At 49.1% G+C, this 24,176-nt stretch overlaps 2 protein-coding genes across 2 annotated transcripts in view; both read left to right on the forward strand.

The window, feature by feature from the left end:
• The first annotated feature begins 590 nt into the window (after positions 1 to 590).
• CAPN5 (calpain 5) overlaps positions 591 to 24,176 on the forward strand; it is a 37,666-nt gene continuing 14,080 nt past the window's right edge. The window contains 2 exon segments of the mRNA XM_017735983.1: positions 591 to 764; positions 16,770 to 16,901. Of these exon segments, the coding sequence (XP_017591472.1) occupies positions 603 to 764; positions 16,770 to 16,901 (294 nt within the window). The 5' untranslated portion in view covers positions 591 to 602.
• OMP (olfactory marker protein) lies at positions 16,909 to 21,572 on the forward strand. The gene has a single exon (XM_017735984.1). It carries the CDS (start codon positions 20,091 to 20,093, stop codon positions 20,568 to 20,570), a length of 480 nt encoding a protein of 159 aa, XP_017591473.1. The 5' UTR covers positions 16,909 to 20,090; the 3' UTR covers positions 20,571 to 21,572.

A 24,176-nucleotide genomic window follows, 5' to 3' on the forward strand; every position in this document is an offset into this window, starting at 1 on the left:
CTGATCTCTCTCTGGGGGGCAATTGAGCAATGGTTTCCTGCTGTTGTCTGGGTTGCTAAATTCACATCTCTGCCCTGGAAGCAAGACACTTGTCAGGAAAGAATAATTAATCCAGAAACATGTGGTGCTCTGCCAGGAGACTCTTTTTTTAATTAAAACCAGATCTGATAAAGTTTGCTGAGAAATTGGCGTCTCTGACAAAATCATGAACTGCATGATTTTGTGAGTTGAGGCTCTGTGGTGGGGATGCTCTGGGTAGGGCTCACAGCTGTGCACACCCATCTTGCAGGGGGTGTCTTTCCCTCCTTTGCCTCTGAGGGCTGTGTTTTTCCCACATGAGTTACAAATTTGTTAAGAAGCAGGACACCAGTTATCATCTACTACTATGCCTGGCTTGGTGTTGTTTGGCCAGCCTGGGGGGTAAATGGGAGTCCCAGTCCGGGGGGATCAGCAAGGTACACTTGGGCTCAGAGGTGGTTATCTTCAGCCACGATGTCTTGGTCCTGCCACGGAGATGTTGCAGAGGAGGATTGAGCATCCCTGGCCAGACCCTGCCCCATCTCTTTCCTGCTCTGCCTGTCCTCCAGAGCCGCTGGGGAAGGATGTTTTCCTCGGTGAAGCCGTACGAGAACCAGCGCTACGCCTCTCTGAAGAAGGAGTGCCAGCGGCGGAAGCAGCTCTTTGAGGACCCACTTTTCCCCGCCAATGATGACTCGCTCTTCTACAAGTCAAGGATTCAGGGCATCCAATGGAAACGACCCAAAGTAAGTGCACCCATCCCCTTGCCCCTCCACACTGCTTTCTGCCATCTCTGCTCTCAGGTGTTCCTAAAAATGCACAGTTCACCCTTCACTAAGGCTGTCAAGCCCCAGTTAACATCCCTTCTCCCCGACAGCATTTATTGGCCCAGACCTGATATCGCGAGCTTCTAGGGTGCCAGGAAGACCTGCTGCACTCAGGTCCAGACTTTTCTGCATCCTGTGAGGACCAAGAGCAAAGGAAGCTGTTCTGTGACTCAGTTTCCCCATGTATGAACCAGAGAGATGGTTTGCAGCTGGGTTGGTGTTGTGTACTCCTGTAAGGCTGCTGGGTCCAGCAAGGCAGAGTGTTATCTCTGAATCACTGGATGGTTTGAGTTGGAAGGGACCTTTAAGATCATCTATTTCCAACCTCCTGCCAAGGGCAGGGATACCTTCCACTAGAATACTCTTGGTGGTCCATTTGGAAAGGAAAAAGAAGATTTGAGTAGGTGAGGTTGTTTTGGAATCTTTAGGGAAGGGGGTGGTCATACCCATCCTTCCTCTTCTGTGCAAAAACCATGTCCTCTGGAAAATGCTCTCTGCCTCTCCTCCATGCTTCTGTGTCTGTCATGAAGGCAGCTTGTGGGAGGCTGGGATAACATTGTCTGTCCACAGTGTTGCCAGCCCCTCTTCTGCTGTCCTCAGTGCCAGCCCAAAGGATGCACATCAGGACCTCAGGGCACTATGGGGAATTTGTATGTATTGTTATGGCCATCTGCTTGGAGTTGACCATGAGACCAGTGCTCTGACTGCCATGAAGCACAAGGAGTCCCAGGTAGCAGTGATAATTGTGGTTGGGGAGTGGCAGTATCCCAACATCTCACACACCTGAGGTTACTTCCTTCCCCGTGGGGAGCAGCAGCCCTCTCTGCCCAGCCCGTGCTTTTCCACACGTGACTTGGTGGCATTTCAGTGTTGTAGGGTTGCCTGAGCCGCCGTCATCGTCTTCGCCCCCGCTGACAGCCCAGAAAATCAGCTGGCCTTCCACAAGACAAGGCTGTGTCTGTCTGGATGAAGGCAGTCTGGAGGGGGGTGGACAAAAAGGCTTTGTGCAGAGGGAGAGATGGAGCTGAACTGACTCTTGTTGTGTGGCCAGAGGGGCTGCGCCCCCAGCATCCCACTGGGCTCCTTGGGGGGTGAGGTCTCTCTTCCCTCTGCTCTGCCTTTGTCTCTTCCACACCAGCTCTGCCTGGACACTGGATTTGTGTAAAGCCCTGTGTATGTTTTAGTTTATTCCCTTTGTCTGCTGGAAGGAAAGGAGGCTCTGTGCCTTCTGAAGACAGGGCTGACCATGGTTTGGTCTCGCTGTGGGGGCCGACATGAGCACGCCTTGCATATCCTGTTTATACAGCCAGCAGGTGATGGCTGTGTGTTTCTAAACAACTTTCTCTGGGACTAAAAGGTGGGGATGTATTTGAGACCCCCTTGCTGGTTTGCAGTCAGGTCACACACATTAATTCAGCCCCATGTTTAAAGACAGAGGGTTGGGTCCCTTTGTAGAGGGACAAAGATTGCTTGTGTTCTGCTGAGCATCTCAGAGTTTTTCTCCATGTGCTTTTCAGGCTTTCATCTCACTTGCAGCCCTTGGTGCTCAGGCAGGTATTATCTTCTTGCTGGCCTTGCTCTGTAGAGCATGAGGTCTTCCTTAGAAAGCTTTCTGAACCTCACCTGCAAGGTGTCATGCTCACCTAGTCCGAACCCATCCCTGCTGAAGCATGGAGTGAATTCAGACTTTTTCAGACACCCAGCTCTGCAGTTTTGTAGGATCATAGAACTGTTTAGGTAGGAAGGGACCCTTGAAGTAATTATCATAGAATGCTGAACCAGGGCTCTTTCTGGCATGGGCTGTCAGTGGGAATGGGGGCTGGAAATGGGTCCCATGTGCAAGCAAGGTCCTGTAGCTTAACAAGACATAGAGGTGGTCCTTGTTTTGCTGCCTCTGCACCAGACAAAGGAACTCTGCCAGCAGTTTGGGCACCAGAAGGAATGCATGCTGAGCAGTAGCAGACTCATGATGCCACTGTCTGGTAGGATTCTTTGATCCGACCTACTCAGCTGCCTTGACCACAAAATCACCATTAAAAAAAGAATTTGAACTCACACCTGCCCTGTTTACTGCTGAAGTTTCCAGAAACCTCTTTCTCAAAAGCATTTCTCTAGGTTCTTAATCGTTCATTTCAGCAAAAGTAACTAAATTTCATGGGGAGAATTGCTTTGTGCCAGCAGACAATGCAAAATGACACTTTTAGTTCTGGACCTGAATTCAGACTGGCTTTCTAAGGGAGAGAGTCCAGGAAAAATCCCAGCAAATTCTGCAGGAAAGCAATCACTATCGGCTTTCCCAAGCTAATGCAGGATTCAGTAGGGTCCAAAATGTCCATGAAGTTTAAATGAACTGTTCTGCTTGTGTGCTAGTGAATGGCATGGTGCAGTTATTAAACCACAGCATCTTGTTTCTATTACAACCAGCAATTCTTGTCTTAGGTGAAATCTTAGGCAGTTAAACCTTTTTCAGAAAAAAAGCAAGTAGTGTTACTCCCAGCTTTTGGCAGATGCTGTTTTGGGGATTTCCTTACCCAGAAATGGAGTCCCCAGTCCCAGGGATATTGTCTGCAGGGAAGGGATGGTGTGTACATGCTTTTATCTCTCGGGGCCATGGCCGTGGGTTGTTCTGGAGAGTTTCAGCTAAAACTGTGATAAAACATAAGAGCTCATGGTGTCTCTAGCTTTGTTGTGAGAACAGAGTGGGTGGAGAACGGAAATAAAATCTGTCCACTATTGAAAACAACCACTTGCATTCTCGGAAAAGTTGTCACTTGTGATCTATGAGAAGAAATCAGACATATGAGATAAGTCGTGCCCTGAAAAGCTGTAGCTGCCTTATCTCTGGAAGTGTTCAAGGCCAGGTTGGATGGGCTTTGAGCAACGTGGTCTAGTGGAAGGTGTTCCTGGCCACAGTAGGGGAGTTGGAACCAGGTGATCTTGAAGGTCCTTCCAAGCCAAACCATTCTGTGGTGTTTCAGATAAAGCACTTGCATGTGAAAAGTAACCCTAGTGAACTCACTGGGGTGCTGGGAATGTGCTTTGGCAGAGGCAGGATCTTATTTCTATGTACTTACATGGTGCTGGTATGGATCTAAACAGCCCATCCTCTGTCTGTGCATCTCTACTTTCCCAGCTATTCTTCTGGCATCCTTTCTGTTTCTCCATGCACTCCCAAAGCTTGAGGCTGCTTTGGCAAAAAACCCCCAACAAAACAACAAAACCCCCAATCTCTGCAGTGCTTCCCCTTTTGCTTGAGGTTTTTCTGGGCAGAAGGGAAAAGGAGAGGCTGAGGAACAGCTCTGGTCCCTTCCCTGGTCAGGCTGTTTAGCTTCAACTTCCTTCTGCATCCGGCACTGCAGCCTTTCCTGGAATGGGCTCAGCCTTATTATTTCCAGCAGGGTGTCCTCCCTCCCACTCTGCTTTCCTTGGCCTCCAGCCCTGCTCTGGATGCCAGATCTTTGCAGAGGGAGCAGCTGTTTGAGCCCTCTAATCGTGTTTTGGCTCCGGTGGTTGTTTGCTGGATGCCTTCGTGGTGCAGCCCCGCAAAGCCAGAAAGCCAATTACTGGAGTGCTTCGGAGGGAGGGAAACCACAGCATCAGCCTGAGCAGGGAAGGGGGTCCTGAAGAGCCCTGTTTAGTGAATCCACTTAAAAACAAAGCTGGCTGCTCGTTGCCTAGCCAAAGCAGATTTTGGAGCTCACTCAGGCAGCATCAGCGGCTCCTTTTGGCAGCAGCACTCAGCTGTTGCATTAGAAATTAAACAGAACTTTTGAGCTTAGCCCAAATCCCAACACCTTGCTTGAAATTTCTTTCCCTTGTGCTCTGTGTGCTGCCATGTGAAGGAGAGGGAGATCTGTATCCAGGCAAGTAGGACCACTTTTCCCAGTGAAAATCTTGGCCTGATCCTGAAGCTCTGAGTTTTGCCCTCCCTTTTTGGGACAGGAATGCTGGCAGTGCACCTTAGAATCAGGAGGTTTGGTCTGTGCATTGGGTGAGCTGGTCTGGGTGTTTGGGTGGAGGGTAAATAAGGAGGGGTGGCACAAAGATGAGTAGAAGGGGATGGATGAGGTGCAGGATGGATGGCAAAACTAAGGGGAGATCTGGGGCATCTGCTGTGTCTGTTGATCCCCTGTAGAAAAAGCAATGATAGTCTAAGGTAGAAGAGACTCATCTACCCTTTGGGAAAAAGAGTTCATCTCTTCTAATTATCCCAGTCCTAAGCTCTCTTCTTGGGTACAGATTGCTTCCAATGATGCCATGGCATTGGTACAGGCTTCAATTAGGGTCTGTCTTTAATACCTCTGGGCCTTACCCAGGGCTTGTTGTCTCTCTGCAGCAAGGGGGCCACTTGGTTCAGGTTCAGCCTGCCAAGCTATGACCTGCTGCTGGGACAGGTCACCAGCCAGGACAAATTTGGGCATCACTGCACCTGTGGGAAGCAAATGAAGCCTGGTGAGAGGCTTACATAATGCACAGGTGCGATGTTGAACCACATGAGCTGCATGCTCTGATCCTTCAGCTCTTTCCAGAGAGCAAGGTTGAGCATGGAGACAGTTTTTTCCTCCCTTTCCTGGGAGGCAGGTGGGCTGCTGTGTGCTGAGTGTATTCCTGTCCACAGCAGTGTGCTGCAGGACATTGCAGGAGCACCTCATGGTCATCCCTAAGATGCTGAGCGGCTGGGACATGAGATCCCAAAGATGTTTGGAAGGCTCCAGGTGGGATCTCAGTGCCAAGCTGAGCCAAAAGTGCTGTGATGAGAAGCTGTGACAAACACAAGGGTTTCCAAGCTGGCTGTTGTCACAGTGACTGTGTGGCTCAAGGTGACATGTGGTTGTTGTTGAACCTGAGCTGCATCCCTGTTCTGTGAGTTCAAGCCTGGATGGTTGCAACCACCAGAGAAACGCTCTTGGATGAAGTCTACACCCTCCCATCTTCAGGGAAAGAGTTTTTCCCTCCATCCCTGTTTCTCAGTATTTTTATCTCTCCCCAGTATTTACTTGCAAGCGCTGAATTATCTCTGCAGGAATTAATTGTCAGGGGAGATTGTCACTGATTAAAGAACATAAAGGTAGATTCTTGCTAAATGGTGATATTATTTTATCTGGATGAAGGCAATGTCATTTGAAGGGGAAAGCCTGAGAGAGTAGTTTTGGGGGAGAGAGACAGGCCAGATGTTTTGGGAAGGGTTGTAGAAGTAGGAGATCTTAGGGCACTAGAACCATGGCATTTTCAGGCCTACTATGGCACTAGGGAGACATTCTCTCAGTCACAGTCCTGAGGTTTTTTCCCAGACATTCAAGGGAAATCTTGTTTCAGAAACCTAGAAAATAGGATTTTTCAATAGCCATTCCCTGCTGTCCTGGTATATATCTACCCTGACTTTTGTATAGGGGTTTTGCCCACTCACAGAACCATATAATGGTTTGGGTTGGAAGGGATCCTAAAGATGCTCTAGTTCCATGGGCAGGGACACCTTCCACTATCCCAGGTTGCTCAGAGCCGCATCCAACCTGGCCTTGAACACTTCCAGGGATGGGGCATCCATGGCTTCTCTGGGCAACCTGTGCCAGTGCCTCATCACCCTCACAGGGAAGAATTTCTTCCTAATATCCAATCTGAATCTACCCTATTTCACCTTAAAGCCATTCTCCCTTGCCCTATCATGCAGGATACGTTATGTCCATTGTCTCCTGAATGGGATGTTGTTGTCTTTGGAGAAGGTGTTGCAGGATGGGAGAGCATCTCTTAGCTCCACTTTTTTTTACATTATTAAGCACTTAGCTCTTTTCTCTTGCTGAGTGAGGATTATACAGTCAATCCCCATGGGGGTTTTCTGGAAGGGGAAAGGAGTCAGTGAACTAATTCACTAAAAGCAGGACCAGCACTTCCCTGCCCACAAGTTTCTGCATTAAAAGGTCTTTTCCCCAGTGTGTAGTGCAGGCTGGGAAGCTGGAAAAGACACAAGAGTGAAGATAATGGGGATACAGAGGTTAAGTTCTTGCAGTTCTTTGCTCTCTGAAGCTCACCAAGAATTTAGCAGGGAGGCACTTACATTGGCAATGGCCACTGGCTGCAGAAACCTTCTGGTGTCCCACTTGGAGGTTTTTCTTCCAGAATGAGTAAAATACTAACTTCTGTGCTCCAGGGGTGTCTTTGCTGAGCTTTTTGCAGTGACTTGGCCTGTGTCTCTCAGTTTTGGTTTCTCCTAAAGAATGCTTGGAGTTAGTGTTGACTCTGGGGCTCCTCTGTGCTGCTGGATTGTCTGAGGGGTCGTCTCCTCTGAACAGAGTGAACAGACTGTCTGGGATCCATCACAGGGGTTGAAATCCTTCCAGACCTTTGCATTTCTTGGCTTAAGAATTTATGAGCCACTTGCCTGTTAATTTATCTGCTGTTTTCAGTAAAACTGGAGCTGATTGCCAGTCTGGCTGCTCCTTGCCAGGAAAGGATTTGGTCATCATTTAATGCAATCTCTGAATTGACCTTGTTTTTACATTTTTAAGCCATTCATAGGCTCCCCCCATCCCTCAAGGATGAACAAGAGATTCATTGTTATTACTTGTACTTATTTTAAAAGGTCTCTACTCCCATTAGATGTGATGCTGACCCTGGCTGCATTCCAGCAGGTCTTGCCGGCTCCTTCCAGGGCCGTGGCCTCCTGTTGTCAGGCAAACACACTCCCCCCCTTAGCCCCAGTGAGGACTGGGGTTGATAAGCAGTGCAGCCTTTGATAAGAAATTTCCAGCCAGTCTGCTCTGTCCTCAGCATCAGAAGGACGTGGCCTTAAAAGCAAAAGCAACAGTAAAATCCCTGGATTAGATTCATTGCGTGCTTCTTAGTGCAGCTGCGTGTTGGTGACAAGAACTTATTGTATTGGTAATGAGGAAGAGCAGAACAATAGCAGAGGGTGTTGCAGAAAGGAGCCCTGAGCATCCACTGCCTCTGAGTTCCGTGGGAGGGAGCGTGCAAATCCTCCCAGACTGGACTCTGGGGTCCTGCAGGGGCACGTTCAACTTGTGGAGCAATTGCAGAGCTGCTTCTCATAGAATCACAGGGTGGCTGGGTTTCAAGATCACCTGGTTCCAACCTCCCTGCCATGGGCAGAGACACCTTCCACTAGACCTGGTTGCTCAGTGTTAAGGAAACTTCCTGTCTGACCATCCAGGAGCCACTCTGGCAGTCACACTGCCACCACCTGAGCTGGGACCGAAACCCCTTCGCAGCAGGCGGCTCCAGTGACACAGTGGGTGCCCCACTTGACTCCCTACACTCAATGTCAGACCAGGTTTCCTTACTGTGACCCCAGCTTTCCCATAGCAGAGTCTCAGACATCTGAGTCATTCAAATTATTTAACCTTGGTGCAGTGATAGAATAATGGTCTGAGCTGGTGCCTCTGAGGAGGGACCATGAACAAAGGAAACCGTGGGATTTTATCCTCTCGCAGTCCAAGCATAGGAGTCTCCAGTGTCCGGTCACGTGGATGGGCCACAGGTGCCCCTTTTTTCTTTGGTCAGCAGTTCACAGCCTCTTGTCTCAGGCTCAGGCTCAGGCTCCCGCCCCCCAGAGCAAAAACTGCAGCTGCTCACCAAGATACCTGCACTGAATGTGTTCCTCACCACTCAAAGCCCTATCCTAACCTGTCCTGGGGATGGGGCATTTACAGGGAAACCTGTGCCAGTGCCTCACTACCCTCACAGGAAAGAATTTCTTTCTATTATCTAACTTAAACCTGATTTCATTCAGTTTAAAGCCATTCGAGCTATTCCTCCTTGTCCTGTTACTCCAACTCTCTTAGAGCTTCTTTAGGCACCAGAAGGAGCTCTAAGGTCTCCTTCCATCCTTCTCATCTCCAGGCTGCACAACCCCAACTCTCTCAGCCTGTCTTCATAGCAGAGCTGCTCCAGCCCTCTGAGCATCTTTGTGGTCTCCTCTGGACTTGCTCCAGCAGGTTCACATCCTCCTTATGTTGGGGGTCCCAGAGCTGGATGCACGCTCTGAGTCAGCCAAGGGATTTAATCTTGGTGCAAGTTGGGAGTTTCTGCACTGCCTGTGAGCTCTAATCCTTGAGCCCTCAGAGAGGATGGGATTTTGGGTCTGCATAAGAGCGTGTGTGGGTGTGTAAGAATGTTTGAGTGTTTAAGAGTGTGTAAGAGGTTGTGTGAGTGTGTGTGAGGGGAAATATAAAACAAGGCATCTTTGATATTTCTGGAACTTTGGGAAGAAGCCACTGCTCAGTGATGCATTCCTCCCAGTCCCTCTCCAAGAAGGAAAAAGATGAACAAACCATCTGAATGGGGACCGGTCATGGATGGTTAAATTTTGACTGTGGTCTGATGCAAAGGCCACTGACAGAGTTACATAAGAACTAATGTCCCTTCTCCCAGTTAGCAGAAGCTCATGACTCCACATTCCTAGACGGCGGTTTTCTCGTAAAGCAGGATTCTGTTTGCAAAGCTACACCCAGTGTATGAATAACCAGAATAGGTGTGGGCTGAAAGTACTTTCTTTAAATGGCTTAAACTCATGATAACCTCATTTTTCATCATCTTTGGATAGTCAGGGATTAGTTTAGATTGTGGTGAGGTCAAGTCCTGTTTTTGAATGGAGGTGCTGTGAATGTGACACAATCACAAACCAAAGGGTATTTCCTTGCCCTGGGACAAGGAAATGGAGAGAGTATGGCTCAAGGGGGTGTGGGAGGTGTCCCACAGAAAAGCAGTTAGGAGATTTTGATCTGAGACATGCACAATGGAGTGTGGAGGTAGTTTTCCTTTGCAGCTTCTTATTATTCTTTTCCCATGAATAACTTGACTCTTAGGATGATTAAAAACAAACAAACAAAACCAACAAAAAAACCCTGCACAATTTAGATTTCTAAATCCTGTTTTAGAAGGTTGGCTTTCCATGAGACACAGGATTTGGGATTCAGGCAGGGCAGCTGCTGAATTGTGTTGCTTGGAGGCAGAAACAGTGCAGCTGAGCTCATGGCCACATCAGCTTGCTCCAGGATTTCACATTAGCTCTGTGATGAATGGCTGGGTTTGGACCATTCCTTCCAAAATACTGTAGTTTTTCACAGCAGGACCTACTTGAATAAGCCCCTCCCATTCCACCAGCATGGCCCCACCACTGTGTCCTCCAGGATGGGGATTGATGACTCAAAAGTGGTGCAAGATGTGGAGCATCCTCAGGGCTGCTGCCTGTGGTTCATGCTCCTTCACTTGTACTGCATGACTGTGATCCTCCAAGTCTAAGGCTTGATGCATCATAGTTTCAAGCCAAAGCAGTTCCTCTGCTTGAGGTTAAACCCCACAACTAAAAGTGCTGGGAGTAACTGAGAGTATGGTGTGCCATGTGAGAGGACAGGCTTTGGAATGTGGGTGTATTTTAAACTCACAATACTGCCAAACGAGGGTTGGTCTTCACCCTGCGAGTCCTTCCCAAAGGAAGCTGGTCAAAGGAGATCTGTAGGAGAGCTCAAAACTGGGATATGTCGGAGGATGGGGGAACTTGGGTGGAGGTGGCCAGCAGCACTGTGCTGAGTCGGAGAGGTGTACCTGTCAGAGGATGTTAAACAGCCTTGGGAGCTTTTTTTTTTACCTCCTCCTCCTCCATCTCTCTGGTGTAGCTCCTAGAGCCCATGCCTACATGGACTAGGATTTAGGGAAGGAGATCCAGGTGGAGCCGTCTCTGAGAGCTGCATTTGCTCAGTGTCCTCTCCACTTCTCAAGACTGTAGTTGTGTGCAGCTGTAAGGGTCAGGCTGGCTCAGGCAATGCAGCATGAAAAGGAGCCAGGTGACATCATTTCTATGAAGGAAGGGTGGCTCCCATGGTGACTGGGCTGTGCTGGGACTGGAAACCCAGGGGGACCACTGCTGCCTCTGGATGGGGTGACCTGTGGCATGTCATCTCACTGCTCTGAGCATTCTACCCCCTAGTTTGTCAGTGAGCCATGTGAAGACTTTCCTGCTTTTGCAGTGGCTTCTGCAGACCTCAGGGCTGTTGGTATCCAGGGAGTATTTTTTTTCTTAGTGGCTTTGCAACCAGACAGAAGCACTTGCTGTGGGAGAGAGAGATGGTCTAGGAGAGAGAGAGAGAGGGTTGTGTCTGGATGTGTGGTGATTCTAAAAGCCAGGCCGTGCCAGCCTCTGCATCAGTCTTGGCTGGGTAAAAACTGAAGTAGTCCTGGGCTGAGTAATGGTGTGACTTCCCAAGAGTGCATCCCTGGAAAGTGTGTGTGGGAGGAATGACAGGTCTGGGGTCTCTGTACTTGTGCCATTCTCCTTCCCATCCATCTCCGTCTGCTCCTGGGGAAGTGCAGTACTCTCACAGGTTCTTGTGTCTCTCCACTTCTCATTGCTTTATCCCTCTTTGGTGCCTTTGTACTTTGGATACCCGGAAAATAAAACTGCAGAGGGACCTGTCGAAGTCCTGCAAATTGACCTTTAGATCTTGTTTGCCTCTGTCCCAGCTCTTCCTGGTGCCAAAACAAATGCTGCCCCCACTCTTCCTGGTGCCAAAACAAACACCATTGCATGGTGCTGTGGTACACAAACTGAGTCGAGGAGTTTGTGGGGAGCATGTTTTTGGGATGCCTCCCTTCACAAGCAAGTCCTGTTTGCTGTGGGTGGAGTGTCCAGCGCCCTCTGCATGGTGTGGGAGCTGATAACAATACAAATGTGTATACACTGAGATACTGTGAGTGGATTAGCATTAGGGATGCCTGACTGAGGCAATACAAACCCCCACAAACAGTTCTGTAGGGTGTAGATATTCCCAACCAAGCCTATCCTTCCATGTGTGTGAAGCTGATCTGCCAAGTACATATTTTTTAGCAGAGCCTGTAGCGATAGCACAAGGGATAATGGTTTTAAATGGAAAAAGGATGGATTCAAAGTAGATATAGCAACACAATTTTTTATAGTGAGGGCGGCAGGACACTGTCACAGGTTGCCCAGAAAAGTTGTGGCTGCCGCATCCCTGGAAGTGTTCAAGGCCAGGCTGAACGGGGTTTGAGCAATCTGGTCCTTGTGGAAGGTGTCCCTGCCCATGGCAGGGGGGTGGAGAGAGATGATCTTTAAGGTCCCTTCCAACCCAAATCACTCCATGATTCTGTGATCCTATAATAATCCATCTGAAAGCTTGGCATTCTAAATTCACTCCATTTCCCTTTTCTCTGTCACCCTGGTGCAAATTTGTTGTAACTCCCCTTTTTGCACAAGCACATCCCAGTTGCAGGTACCTGCAGCAGGGCAGCACGGGGACCTTTGTGTCTGCTCTGTCACCGTTGCTCGCCATGCTTGGGCGCCTCTTCCTCTCTTGTCTGTGTGAATGACATTTAAGACAGGATCCTTTCAGTTCCCAGTTGGCCAGGAGGGAGGGCGGAAGCGCAGCCATGCTAATAGATTATTTTGCTGATTTTGCAAGTCTGAGTGAAGGCATTGTTCTGAAACAGCCAGGCTCTGCAATGAAATTAGACCAGTCTGTTCCTTACAAAATCTTGTTAGAAAAAATGCTGCATGCAGCAGATGTTGTATCTCCCATGGTTATTCCTCCTCCTGCCATAGCTTTCCCCCCCCCCACATCTGGTTTGACATCATCCGGATCCCCAGTGAATCTCAGTCTCAGAAACCAGCACCAGGAAACATTTGTGGTAAAACAGTTGCCAATTATAAAGCCAGTTAGAGAGTGATTTTCTCCTTAAAACCCTGTGTGGAATTGGACTGGCTGGAGAAGGCAAGGAAGATATTTTCTGCTTTAAATGCATTTGGAAAAAAATTGTGCGTATTTTGGGAAAGTGTACCAAAAGGGACAGCAGAGGAAAAGACCACATGCTTTTTGGTGGGAAGCAAAAAAGTACAAGATAATGCTCTGATTGGGTCTTTTTTTTTTTTTTTTCCTTAATGGACTTCAAAAACCCAAAGCCAGAGGGAGCAAACTGCCCCAATCTGGGCTCCTGTGAGCCAGACCTCTGCAATCAGCCGCTCATCAACAGGGACCTGCTCTGGCCCTGATTTCCACCTCTGTCCCACATCCATTGGAGGAGGAAGGATATGAATCACCAGGACTTTGAATCGCTATTTTGGCCCTCTCTGTTTTATCTGTCAGAATCTTTCCATAGAACCATCTGCACAGGCTTTCTCTAAATTGTGTTTTGTTGCCTGGAGCTCAGCAGGCATTTCAGCAGACAATTTTAGGGAGAGAAGATAATCTCTGATGGTGCCTAGGATTCTTGGAATAACCATCTCCAGAAGTGTTCAAAAAACATGTGGGTGTGGCACTCAGGAACATGATCTGTTGATGAACATGGAAGTGTTGGATTAATGGTTGGACTTGGTGATCTTAAGGGCTTTTCCAGCCTCAATGATTCTGTGATTCTTGGGACCCTCCAAGACAGGTTCTCCTTGGGGGTAAAGAGACATAGATGACTCCCTTGGCCAAAGGAGAGTTAAGAACAACACATTAAAGTCATAGCTTCCCTGCAGCCATAGCTTTTGGCTTCCCCTTCCTGTTTCTTCCTGTTCTCCATCTGTATCCAGACTAGGAGCAACCAGGGCCCAGGATCTGGCTATGATAAATGAAGGACAGAATGGACTCCCTGTCTGCTGAAGCCTCAAGTGGCAAGAGGCAGTTTGAGCTGGTTCTGTGGTGGCTGAAGCCTGAGCCCAGAAGGCCCCAGGGTGTGTGTGGGTGTAATGTTGGTGTGCTGCCCTCTTCTCTCAGGGTCGTGGTGCTGGGAGGGTGACGTGGTGTTTGCTGCCTGGATAAATGTTATTGCTCACCTGGTTTCTGTCTGTTCCATGGGAGGGAGGGGAGAAAACCAAGGTCATGACCTTCTCTGATCGGGGAATCTCTGCTTCCCTCCTCCCTTTGCAGGTGCAAATCCCAGGCCCTGTAATTCCATCTGGCTGCAGAACAAGCTCCTTATCACTTCCAGCACTTTTCACAGGAAAAGGAACACTAAATGTTCCAAAGCTTCTCTTGGCTTTTTGACCTAGTTCCCACTGTTACCTTGTTCATCACCCACCTCTGCACATGGGCACGATGCTCCATGGCTCCGAGTGTGCTTTGCATCACACACCAGGGCCCTGCTGTGCTCTACGCAATCCTGGGTCATTGCAGCCTGGCTGAAGCAGTGCCTTGCTCCTTGGCTCCCATCTCAGTACAGACAGAGCACACAGGGAATGTCATCCCATTGGATTGAGGCCACACAGTCTAGACCAGGTACAAAATGTGTGAGTGGAAACTCAGCAGCTTCAATGAGGACTGAAGAATCCAAGTAATTTAATATTGGTAAGCTCCAGTCTAAGGAATATGGCAAACCTTCCCAGGGGGTTTTGCTGGGGAGACTGACCCATGGATGAGACTTATTCTGATCGAATCAGTTCCACAGCATTAGAACAAGGAGGCAATGCTGCCTTCCCCTTTGCAAGGATTGGATATTAAGAAAAATTTATTCACTGAAAGGGTGGTCAAGCATTGGAACAAACTGCCCAGGGAAGTGGTGGAATCACCATCGCTGGAAATGTTCAAGAAAGTACAGATGTGCAGAGAGACATGGTTTAGTGGTGGACTTTAGTGCTGGGTTAATGGCTGGATTCCATGATCTTAGAGGTCTTCTTAATGATTCTGTGATTCTTTACTCTGGAGAAGAGAAGGCTCAGGAGGATCTTAACAATGTCCATAAATACCGGATAGCCAGGAACGAAGGAGACAGAGCCCAATTTCTCAGTGGTGCCCAGTGACATTACAAGAGACAGTGTGTACAAGTTGAAAGTCAGGAAATTCCATTTAAACATGAGAAAAGACTTTTTTACTGTGAGGGTGGTCCAGAAACTGGCACAGGCTTCCCAGAGAGGTTGCAAAGTCTCCATTCCTGGAGATAGGCAAAAGCTGCCTGAACACAGTCCTGAGCAACCTGCTGTAGCAGACCCTGCTTTGATTAGGGGGCCTGGACTGGATGGCACCCAGAAATTCCTTATTAACTGCATTGATTTGGTGATTCTGTGCTTAGGATCACTGGGAGTCCACTGGAACCAGGCTCAGTCTGAGGGCTTGAGTGTGGTGGCCCTTCTTCAGAGGGGCTTATAAGAAAGATGGGGACAAACTTTTTAGCAGGGCCTGTTGTGATTAGGACAAGGAGTAGTGGTTTTAAACTGAAGGAGAGTTGATTTAGACCACCTATAAGGAAGAAGTTTTTTACAATGAGGGTGGTCAGACACTGGCACGGGTTGCCCAGAGAGGTGGTCGATGTTCCATGCCTGGGAAACATTCAAGGTCAGGTTGGACTGGGCTCTGAGCAACCTGATCCAGTTAAAGATGTCCCCGCTTACTGCAGGGAGTTGGACTAGATGGCCTTTAAAAGATCCCTTCCAGCTCAAACCATTCTGTGGCTCTGTGTTTCTCATGATTTCATGTTCTCAACTGTCTCTGTAATATCAAGTGACTCCTTTATTGTATTCTGCAGATCCCCCCCAAGGGCAGAAGGGGCAGCTGTGGTCCTCAGGTGGGACAAAAAAGGTGCCTCTGCTCCCCAGAGCAGGATGACAAAGAGCTGATCTTGCAGGCACCCCCACCACTGACCAGACACATGCCCAGCTGCTGGATGCTTCCCCGGTGCTATGAGCTGAACCCCACTGCTCCTCTCCCATCCCTGCCTGCACTCAGCGATGCTGAGAGGTGCAGGTGGCTCCTGCCCTTGCTGGTGTCAGCTTGCCTCCCCCTAGCGCTCATCCAACATCCTGCAACACCAGCCTTAGGGGGTTAGTCCTTTTCCTTGGGTCTGATCCTGGCCAGTTTGTGTCAGGTTATTTTTGAGGTATTTGGTGCTGGCTGGGCTAGGTGGGAATAGCAGGAGGTGCTTATGGTAACTTTTCATCCCTGCGATGGGGCCCTAGGCAACGTAATCTAGTGGGTGGGGTCTCTGCCTAGAGTGCGGGGGGTGGAACTAGATGATCTTTAGGGTCACCTCCAACCCAAACCCTTCCATGAATCTATGGGTAGAGGCAATAGAAGTCCTCATATGCAAAGTCCTGGGGGGGGCATATTATTCTGGGTACAACCAGCCTGAAAAACTGGGAGGTGTGGGGGAGGAGGGATAATGTGCTTTTCCTTTTTCCTCTTCAAAGTAAATGTAATAACAAAGGGGAAAAGATTCTTTCATCTCTTCGTCTGTCCCATCTGCTCCCAGCCTCCAGCTGGATGTGATGTTACAAACTGGATTGAGCAGGAGAAAATACATTTTAAAAAAAGCAGTGTGTCACCTGAAGCTTCCCCAACACCCTCTGTTATTGAAGTGCTTTCTTGGCCAGGCTCTAAGTGGGAGTGGGAAGCAGGGAGAGCAGCCTGGCAGAGAAAAGCCGATGGTCTTGGTGCGTGGTTGGAGGGATGAGCTCACCTCCCAGCTGCCTCTTACCCAAGTTTCTCCATTTGTGGTGTCCGTGCACAATCCACCATCCTGGTTTTGGTGGCAGAATGAGTGTTTAATCCTCCTGGCCCAGCTACAAAGCTTTTGGCTCACCGAATTTTTTTCATCTGCTGTGCTAGGATCTGGAAGGGCAGATCCCTCACCCTTTATAAAACAGTCACGGAGTAGAGGCATCTGCAAGAGGAGACTTAGAAGGGCTGTAATGGTGTGAAAGCATACTATTATCAACAGGGATAATTATAACAAAGCTGCACTGGTGCTGGGACAGAATAGGGAGCTGGTCTAGTGATGCTGCCCATGTCCTGGTGAGAGCAGAAGGCAGGACAGGGTCCTTCTGCCACCAGCATGATGAGCGAGGCCAGCAGAAAGCTGCAGGTCAGGTTTACGTGGAGTCTGAGGAAGAGAGGAAGTGACTTTCCTTTGCCAAGAAGCCCTGCTTCTGATTTTCCTGTCTGCTCACTGACCCACTGTGTCTGGTTTTCTCCTGTCCCACAGGAAATCTGCAATGATCCACGTCTCTTTGTGGATGGGATCAGCTCCCACGACTTACACCAGGGCCAGGTCGGGAACTGCTGGTTTGTGGCTGCCTGCTCCTCCCTGGCATCCCGAGAGTCTCTGTGGCAGAAGGTGAGTGGTTCCCCGTGCCTGTATTCAACACCTTGGCTTTGCATTGTGTTTGTCCAGCTCAAAGACTGTTTCTCAGGGATGCCTCATGTCCTGAAAAGCTGACGATGTGCAAAAACCTCCCTAAAAGAACTGTATTTCAAAGAGAATTAGTCATCATGACTGCAGTCACCACACTCCAGCCAAACCCTTGGCCAGTTTCTCCTTAACCAAGTGGATCAAATCCCATCCTGTTTTTCAGGTCCCAAATCTGACCCTTTGAATTCCAACATAACCTAAAAATTAACAAGAAGTACAAAACTCAGGATGCTCAGCTGCAGCATTTGGCCCCGTTTCCCTAGTTCCCATGGTGTTCTCTCTTTGGCTGTTTACTGTGTTCCCACCTTGGCACTGACACCTCATGCTGGGGCTGATAGGCTGATTTCAGGGCATTAGCATCTCTCCCAAGTTCACTGCTTGCCCAAAGCATCCAACCCTGGCATGTCCCATGGCTGGATGGCACCATATGGCAGTGTTCCTTCAAGAGTAGGCCAGAAAGCCACCAAGGAGCTGCACCAGAGCAAGGGGCTGCAGACCTGGGGAGCAAGCAGAGAGGTTCAGGAGGTGCTCAGTGCCACATCCCTGGACAGTCTGTGCCCATCTCCACCATGTCCTCAGCTGTGCAAGATGTCAGCCCTGTGAAAGCCAAGGCAGGTACAGACTCTGGTACAGGTGTGCATCATCATAGGGCAAGGGACCAGCAAGTTGCAAGCAACTTCTCCCAGGTTTACTGTAAAAGGCAGCCAGTCTGTGCAGACAGCACCACCTACTTCACCCACAGCCTCCCATAGCCACAGGTCTGAGATGGTTTCCTCCACCCCACACCTTTACATCTGCTCTGTGTGCTGTGGTTCTTCCAGTCTCTGCTTCCTGTGGTGAGCATAGACAGCAAGCTCAGGGATTTCTTGCAGCATCCCCATTTTTTATTAAAATCAAAGTTTTTCTTTACAGGAACAGGATAGCTGTTGTTGCCTTCTAGATAAGCAATAAGGCTTCCTGCTGTGGTGGTGGTGGTGACTGCTGTGGCTCTCATTACAAGGGTGATGCACGGGGTTGTTTAGCTTGTTCCTCACCATCAACATCCCCCAAGGGTGAGTGGGCAAGTTGTCTTCCTTCCTCACCATTCACTTCCAGCTCTGCCCTGGGAAATGCCAACCAGAGGCTGCATCCCTTTGGACACTTCATTATTTCAGTTTGTCAAGCATTGCTTTTCCTCCCTTGGCAATTTGGCTGTTGGTGTTTGTGACTTCTCAGTTTCCATTGCTTTAACTCTCAGAGGCTTTTTTTTACCTCCCCCCTCTTTTCTTTCAGAAAGATTTGATTTATAGAATTGTATAGGTTGGAAGGGACCTTAATGACCATTTAGTTCCAGCCCCCCTGCCATGGGCAGGGACACCTTCCACTAGACCAGGTTGCTCAAAGCCCCATCCAACCTGACCTTGAACTTCCGGGGATGGGGCAGCCACAAATTCTCTGAGCAACCTGTGCCAGTGCCTCACCACCCTCACAGTAAAGAATTTCTTATTTGCTGAAGATCTCAGAGACAGAAATAATGGGCCACTTGGTCCTCAGTGTGGTTACACATGCAATTGTGATAACATTGCTGGACACCAAAATGTCTCTGTTTGGGGTCTGGCAAGAGCTGAAAGATGCTGATGCAGGCTTTAGTATCTCTGAAATATCAGTCCAGGAATCTTGTCCCAGGTTTTCCCCTGCTACTAGAAAATGTTTTCCTGGTGTACACCAGGATGTTACATAGGCTCTGTATGTCCCTTGCTCCATTTCACACAGTGAAACTGTCTCTCTCAAGTGTGGGGAGGGGGAATACCTTCAAGAAAATAAGGCAGGCCAGCACATCCCTGTGTATCCCAGGAGGTTATTTTATTCAAACATTTTCTTCCACCTTGCTTTCTCCATGTCCCTCCCTACTTCCCATTATGCCTGTGAGTCACTGAGTGGGAGTGGGGTACTGGAATTTAGTTGAGAGCTGTTTTCTAAACTCCTGAGCCTTGGCTGACCCTACATGGCTCTAGGTGTGATCTGGCTCTGTAACACCCTTTCTATGACCCTTCAGATGTGTCTAGCTTTTATTAAAAGAAATTGAGACATTAAAATGGGGGGCAAAACCATGCCAGGATGCTGGTGCTGACTTGCTGCTGCAGGAGCAGTGTGGTGTCTGACTCCTGCCAGCTATGCTACCCAGAAAAGGACATGATGGTCACAGTGGTTTGCTATTCATTGACTTATAGTCAATCCATCCCTTGGGACCCTCATGTGCTTTCCTGGATGGCACAGCCTGATGGAGGCCACCAAAATGGTCTGGAGGAAAGTGGGTTTGTGCATCCAGGAGGAGAGAAGGTGAAAGGGGAGCTTATTGCTCCATGCAGCTACTTAACCATAGAATCATAGAATGGTTTGGGTTGAAAGGGGCCTTCAAAGGTCATCTAGTTCCAACACTCCTGCCAAGGGCAGACACACCTTCCAGTGGACCTTGTTGCTCAGAGCCCCATCCAGCCTGGATAGGGGAGTGTGGACAAGATGGAGCCAGGGTCTTGCAGGGATGCAGTCAGAGGACAAAGGACAGCAGCACAAGCTGCAGCTTATCTTCAGCATGAGCACAGTCAGACACTGGAACAGGGCCCAGAGAGGCTGTGGAACCTCTGTCCATGGAGATACTCAGAGATGGACTTGCTGAAGCTCCAAGGAACATGATTTAACCCTGAAATAAGTCCTGCTTTGAGCAGTAGGTTGGATCAGACTTCTCCAGAGTCTCATTCCAGCCTGAATTATCCCATGAACCTAACTTGGAGAAAGCCATTTCCCCTCATGCCTGCCAAGGTGGCATCCCTGGCTTTGTTTTGGCATAATGGGCCATGGTTGTCAGGGAGGTTGTCAGGGAGGCTGACATCAGACATCCCTTCCCTATAGATTATTGTGCACAGCAGCACCAACAGTTCTGAATCTGCAAACGAGTTGGGAGGGCACTCAGGGGAAGTCCCAGAGGTGTTTTGCGTCACTGGCCTAGGTTGCCTAGCACTGCTGGGACTGTGGAGAAGGGACACCAGCTCCAGGGGCCTGTCTGATCTTTCCCCCTGCGTGTGCTGTTTGAGAGCCACACACTGCTGAGGAGGGAGCAGAGGAGCAGCCAAGGTGATGGCAGCTGAGGCAGGGATGCTTGAGCTGCCCTTCACCCGCGACGAGCAGCTCACCCGGTGCATGCGGCTGCGATTCCAGAGCCTGCAGCAAAAAAACGCGAGGCCCCAGGATGGTGAGAAGCTGCTGTGTCCCAATGAGCACATCTACCGAGTGGATTTCATCCAGCAGCACAGACTGCGCTTCCTCCGGTGGGACATGCAGCTGGAGAGACCTGGGAAGGTCACGGTCACTGGCACCTCCCAGCACTGGACTCCTGATCTCACCCACCTCATGAACCGGGAGCTGCTGGAGCCGGTGGGCATCTTCTGGAAGAAGCTAGGGGCCAAGGAGGTGGAGTGCAATGAGGCAGATGCCCAGGAATTTGGGGAGCGGATAGCAGAATTAGCCCAGATCCGCAAGGTGATGTATTTCCTCCTCACTTTCACTGGCGGCCTCGAACCAGCACAGCTGAAAGGCTCCGTTGTTTTTAAAGCCTGATCCCCTCTTGCTCAGCTTTTCTATGCTTCTTTCAGTTCAGTTCTTTGTTCAGTTTCTACATCTGTCTTTTTCTTTTCTTTATGAGAGACAGCACTGGTAAAGCAGAGAACAGCTCAGTGCTTCTGGTGCCCCTCAGCCCTGTGAAATATTCCCCAAACGTTCTGTCCTCTTTCTGAATGATGGGGAGAAGGGAACCATGAGCTTGCTGCTGCTTTTGCCTGGAGTATAAGACTGTGTGCTTGTGAATTCATCAGGGATTCACGCAGGATCTTGCTGGCTTGGAAATATGAGGTTGCCCTAAGTCCTCTCACTGTAGCAACTGCACAGCAAAAACCCGCTGGAAAAATAAGTAATTGCCGTACTGGAAAACAGCAGGGACCCCTGGAGAGAGCCCTGCTTTTCAGTTTCCATTCTAGCCATTAAAAAGGGAGGACTTGTTTGTGATGGAGTTCCTCTCCTTGCAAGGTGCTGACTGCTTGCAGGCTTTGGTGACTAGTGCTGCTGCTGTGGCTGCTTGAAGTCTCTGAAGACCAGTCCCATGGAGAATCCACCTTGCTGTGAAGCTGAAGTACATTTGGACTCACTGTATTCTGCAGATTGCAAACCCACTGAACTAATGGGGAGGTTGGACCAGCCTTTTCTGACCACTGCCTCCATTTCTTGCTCAGGGGAGGGTGGAGTGTGTTGGTCCAAGAAAGGTTGGAGCAGATGTGTGTGTGTGCAGAGTTAATTTGTGCTTTGTTCTGTCCTTAAGGCACCCGTGAAAATATTTGCTCTGCAGTATCTACAGAGAGCCATGAGGATGCAGAGCACTTTGCAAACCGCAGAGCAGGAACCTGCTTCTGTCCCTGAAAAGCAGTGTCTCCTGCCCTCTACAACACGGGGAAGGGTGTCAGGGTGACCATGGAAGCGGAGGGGAGTGGTACATTTATAAATATTGGAATGGGAGAGTGTTTTGTGCCCAGCTTGCCCCATGACTGCGAATAAACTACTAACTTTGGATGTTTCCTTTTCCTCCACCAAAATATGGAGAGTACTGCAATGAAGCTTCTTGAGACAGACAGATAGAAAAGTCCCTTAAAAGAGTTAAGTATTCTTACAGTTGGTCCTTTGCTCAGATTTCACTCAAATGTGTGTGGGTACTCCTCAAGTTGCGGCCTGACATCTTCCCAAGATGTGTGAGGAGAGACCAGTGATGGAAAAGCCAGGGCAAGGTGACTTTGTACCTGTGGCCTGCTGACTCATGCAGACCAGCCCCAAAAAGAGTCCAACCTCTTCTCCAAAGCCTCCAGACATGCAGGCCCTATGCCTTCCCCAGCCCAACAATAGTGTATAAAATGATATGCACAAGTCATGCCAGGCAGAGAGGAGAAAGAAAGCAGGAAGATCAGCTACTGGCTGGAGAGATGGTGGGAGCTCTGAGTCTTGCCCACAGCCAAAGCTCAGCAACCACCAAATCCTACAGCCATGCCGTGGCCATTGCCAGAGAAGGTGATGTCTTTGTTTAGACCCCAAGAAATGCTGGACTCGGTGAGTAGAGAGAAAAATGGATGCATCCCTGCTTGGCCAAACACACCTCTAGGGTCCTAGCAGACATTCCCTCCTTGTATATCCCAGAGCAGCGTTCCTGACTAGAAACCACTTCAGATGAAGTAACAGGAGCCACTGGCAACATCCAAAGGGGGTTTTGCATGCCAAGTCTCACAATATGCCATTGCTACATTGCTGGGGTAGAGTTCTTGCTGCAGATATCTTGCTGGGTATTGGTGTACCACAGTAAATAAAATCCTAGACAATGGGTTCCCCTTAAGGACTGAGGCTGTTTGTGTCTTATTCATGCTCCCTTTGGAAGCTACCCTAATCCTGCATGCAATAAAGCACCAAATTTCAACTCAATGCTGGTATTTTTGAGCCCCTTTTAACTTCCTGTAAAATGTAAGATGAATATTTACCTTCTTCTCTCCTGGTATGAAAGGCTTCATGGAGTTTTTTTGTGGTTTGGAGAGGGGTTTGAAGCTGGGCATAGAAGGGGAAATGATTCTCAGGTGGATCCTTGTTTTCTTCAGAGCTGGGGAGAGAGGTGAAGGGGGCAGTGTGATCTCTCTCTGCTGCAAGGAAGATGAGCCTCTTTTTACCAGTCACTGAAACTATCCCTACACAGTTTCAGCATCCCATAAAGATACACCACCCTGTCCCATCTTCCAGGGGAATTTCATCTGAGTTTGTGCCACAGTTCAGCAGATTGGTACAGCTGCGTGCCTCTCTCCTTATCCTGAGTTGGCCAGTTCCCAGCAGAAGGCTTGAGAACTTGGTGTGTACCAATTTCTTGTTCTAATCAGGGACATTTTTTCCAGGGCCACAGGTGCCTTTTCTCTTAATTAGCCACTCTTAAGAAAATTGAAAAAAGCCCTAAATCAGCTTAGGGAGGGGCACCTGGTGTTTCTGAGCTCCCAATTTACCTGTCTCTGAACCTTTTCACTGTAAATTTGTCACACTAAACGGTGTTGCAGCTCCAGATTTTGTGAGCCCCTAAGGAAAAAGCAGCACAGTTGGGTGAAGGAGAAGACGTGGTTTCCACTGCCCCAGTGTCACACAACCAAGCTGAGTCCAGGACTTGCTGGGATCCTAGGATGGGTGGTCCATGGCATACTCTCCAGCAGGGAACACCTCTGGAGATCAGACTCCTCTTGGGTCAGTGTACAAATACAACCCATCCTTGCTCCTGGACCCTGCTCTGGATGAAAGCTGACTGCTTGTGCTGCCTTCAGTGGCGGAGGGTGCTCCCAGAGCTGTCCCCAAGTGAAGGGATGGAGGAGGATGGTGTCCTGCCACGAATGACAGTAAGAGCAAATCTCAGACCCAGCCAGCTGGAAGCTGTCACTACCAGCTCTGGCTGACAAGCTGCCTCTAATCAATGCTGGGATCATTTCTAAACCCTCATTAATAGCGAGTTGATTATCATGATGGTCCTCTATGACAATTCATTAGGATGAGCTCCAGCCAGGAGGGAATCGATGGGCACTGATGGAGGGTTGTCTGACCTTTCCTGGCAGTCTCCAGAGGGGACTCTGGGACATTGTTAGCACTCCTATAAAACACCAAACCCTCCAAATGTGGCTCTTTTTCATGGCTTTGTCTGCTCTGCTTCTATTGATTCAGACAACTCAAAGAGTTCCAGTGAGCTTGCAGGGCTGATGGCATGATTAATATTTCAGTGTAGGAGCAATAAGAGCCCTGGGCTGGATCATTGCTGGTAGCTAAGGAGTCGGGGGGCTCTTCAGAGGGAATTCTCTCTGCACAATTCCTGCTGTGTGACAGCAGACAAAAAAAAAATAAAAAGGGCTCTGTCAGCTGGACAAGGGCCCAAAGCACAGTGAAGATGGTTTCACCATGTCCTGTGACTTCTTGAAGAGGCTCTTTCCATGCAATGTAGCTGTGTCCTCTCCTATCCCACCCCAACATGCCCAGCTCTCCACAGGACAGTGATTATTTGGTGTATTGGAACACAATACATGCTTGCATGGACACCTTGGGGTTTTTCCTCACTGAGCTCATGATCCTTTGGGAGTGGGTAAGTGAAGCAGCGGGGGTGTGGACAGTCAGTCA

This window comes from Corvus brachyrhynchos, unplaced genomic scaffold (genome assembly GCF_000691975.1).
Source record: "Corvus brachyrhynchos isolate BGI_N302 unplaced genomic scaffold, ASM69197v1 scaffold44, whole genome shotgun sequence".
NCBI classification, from domain to species: Eukaryota; Metazoa; Chordata; class Aves; order Passeriformes; family Corvidae; genus Corvus; species Corvus brachyrhynchos.

What these genes read in the sequence shown, in the direction of transcription:
- OMP (XM_017735984.1), top strand. Translation starts at nt 20,091, where the DNA reads ATGGCAGCTGAGGCAGGGATGCTTGAGCTGCCCTTCACCCGCGACGAG.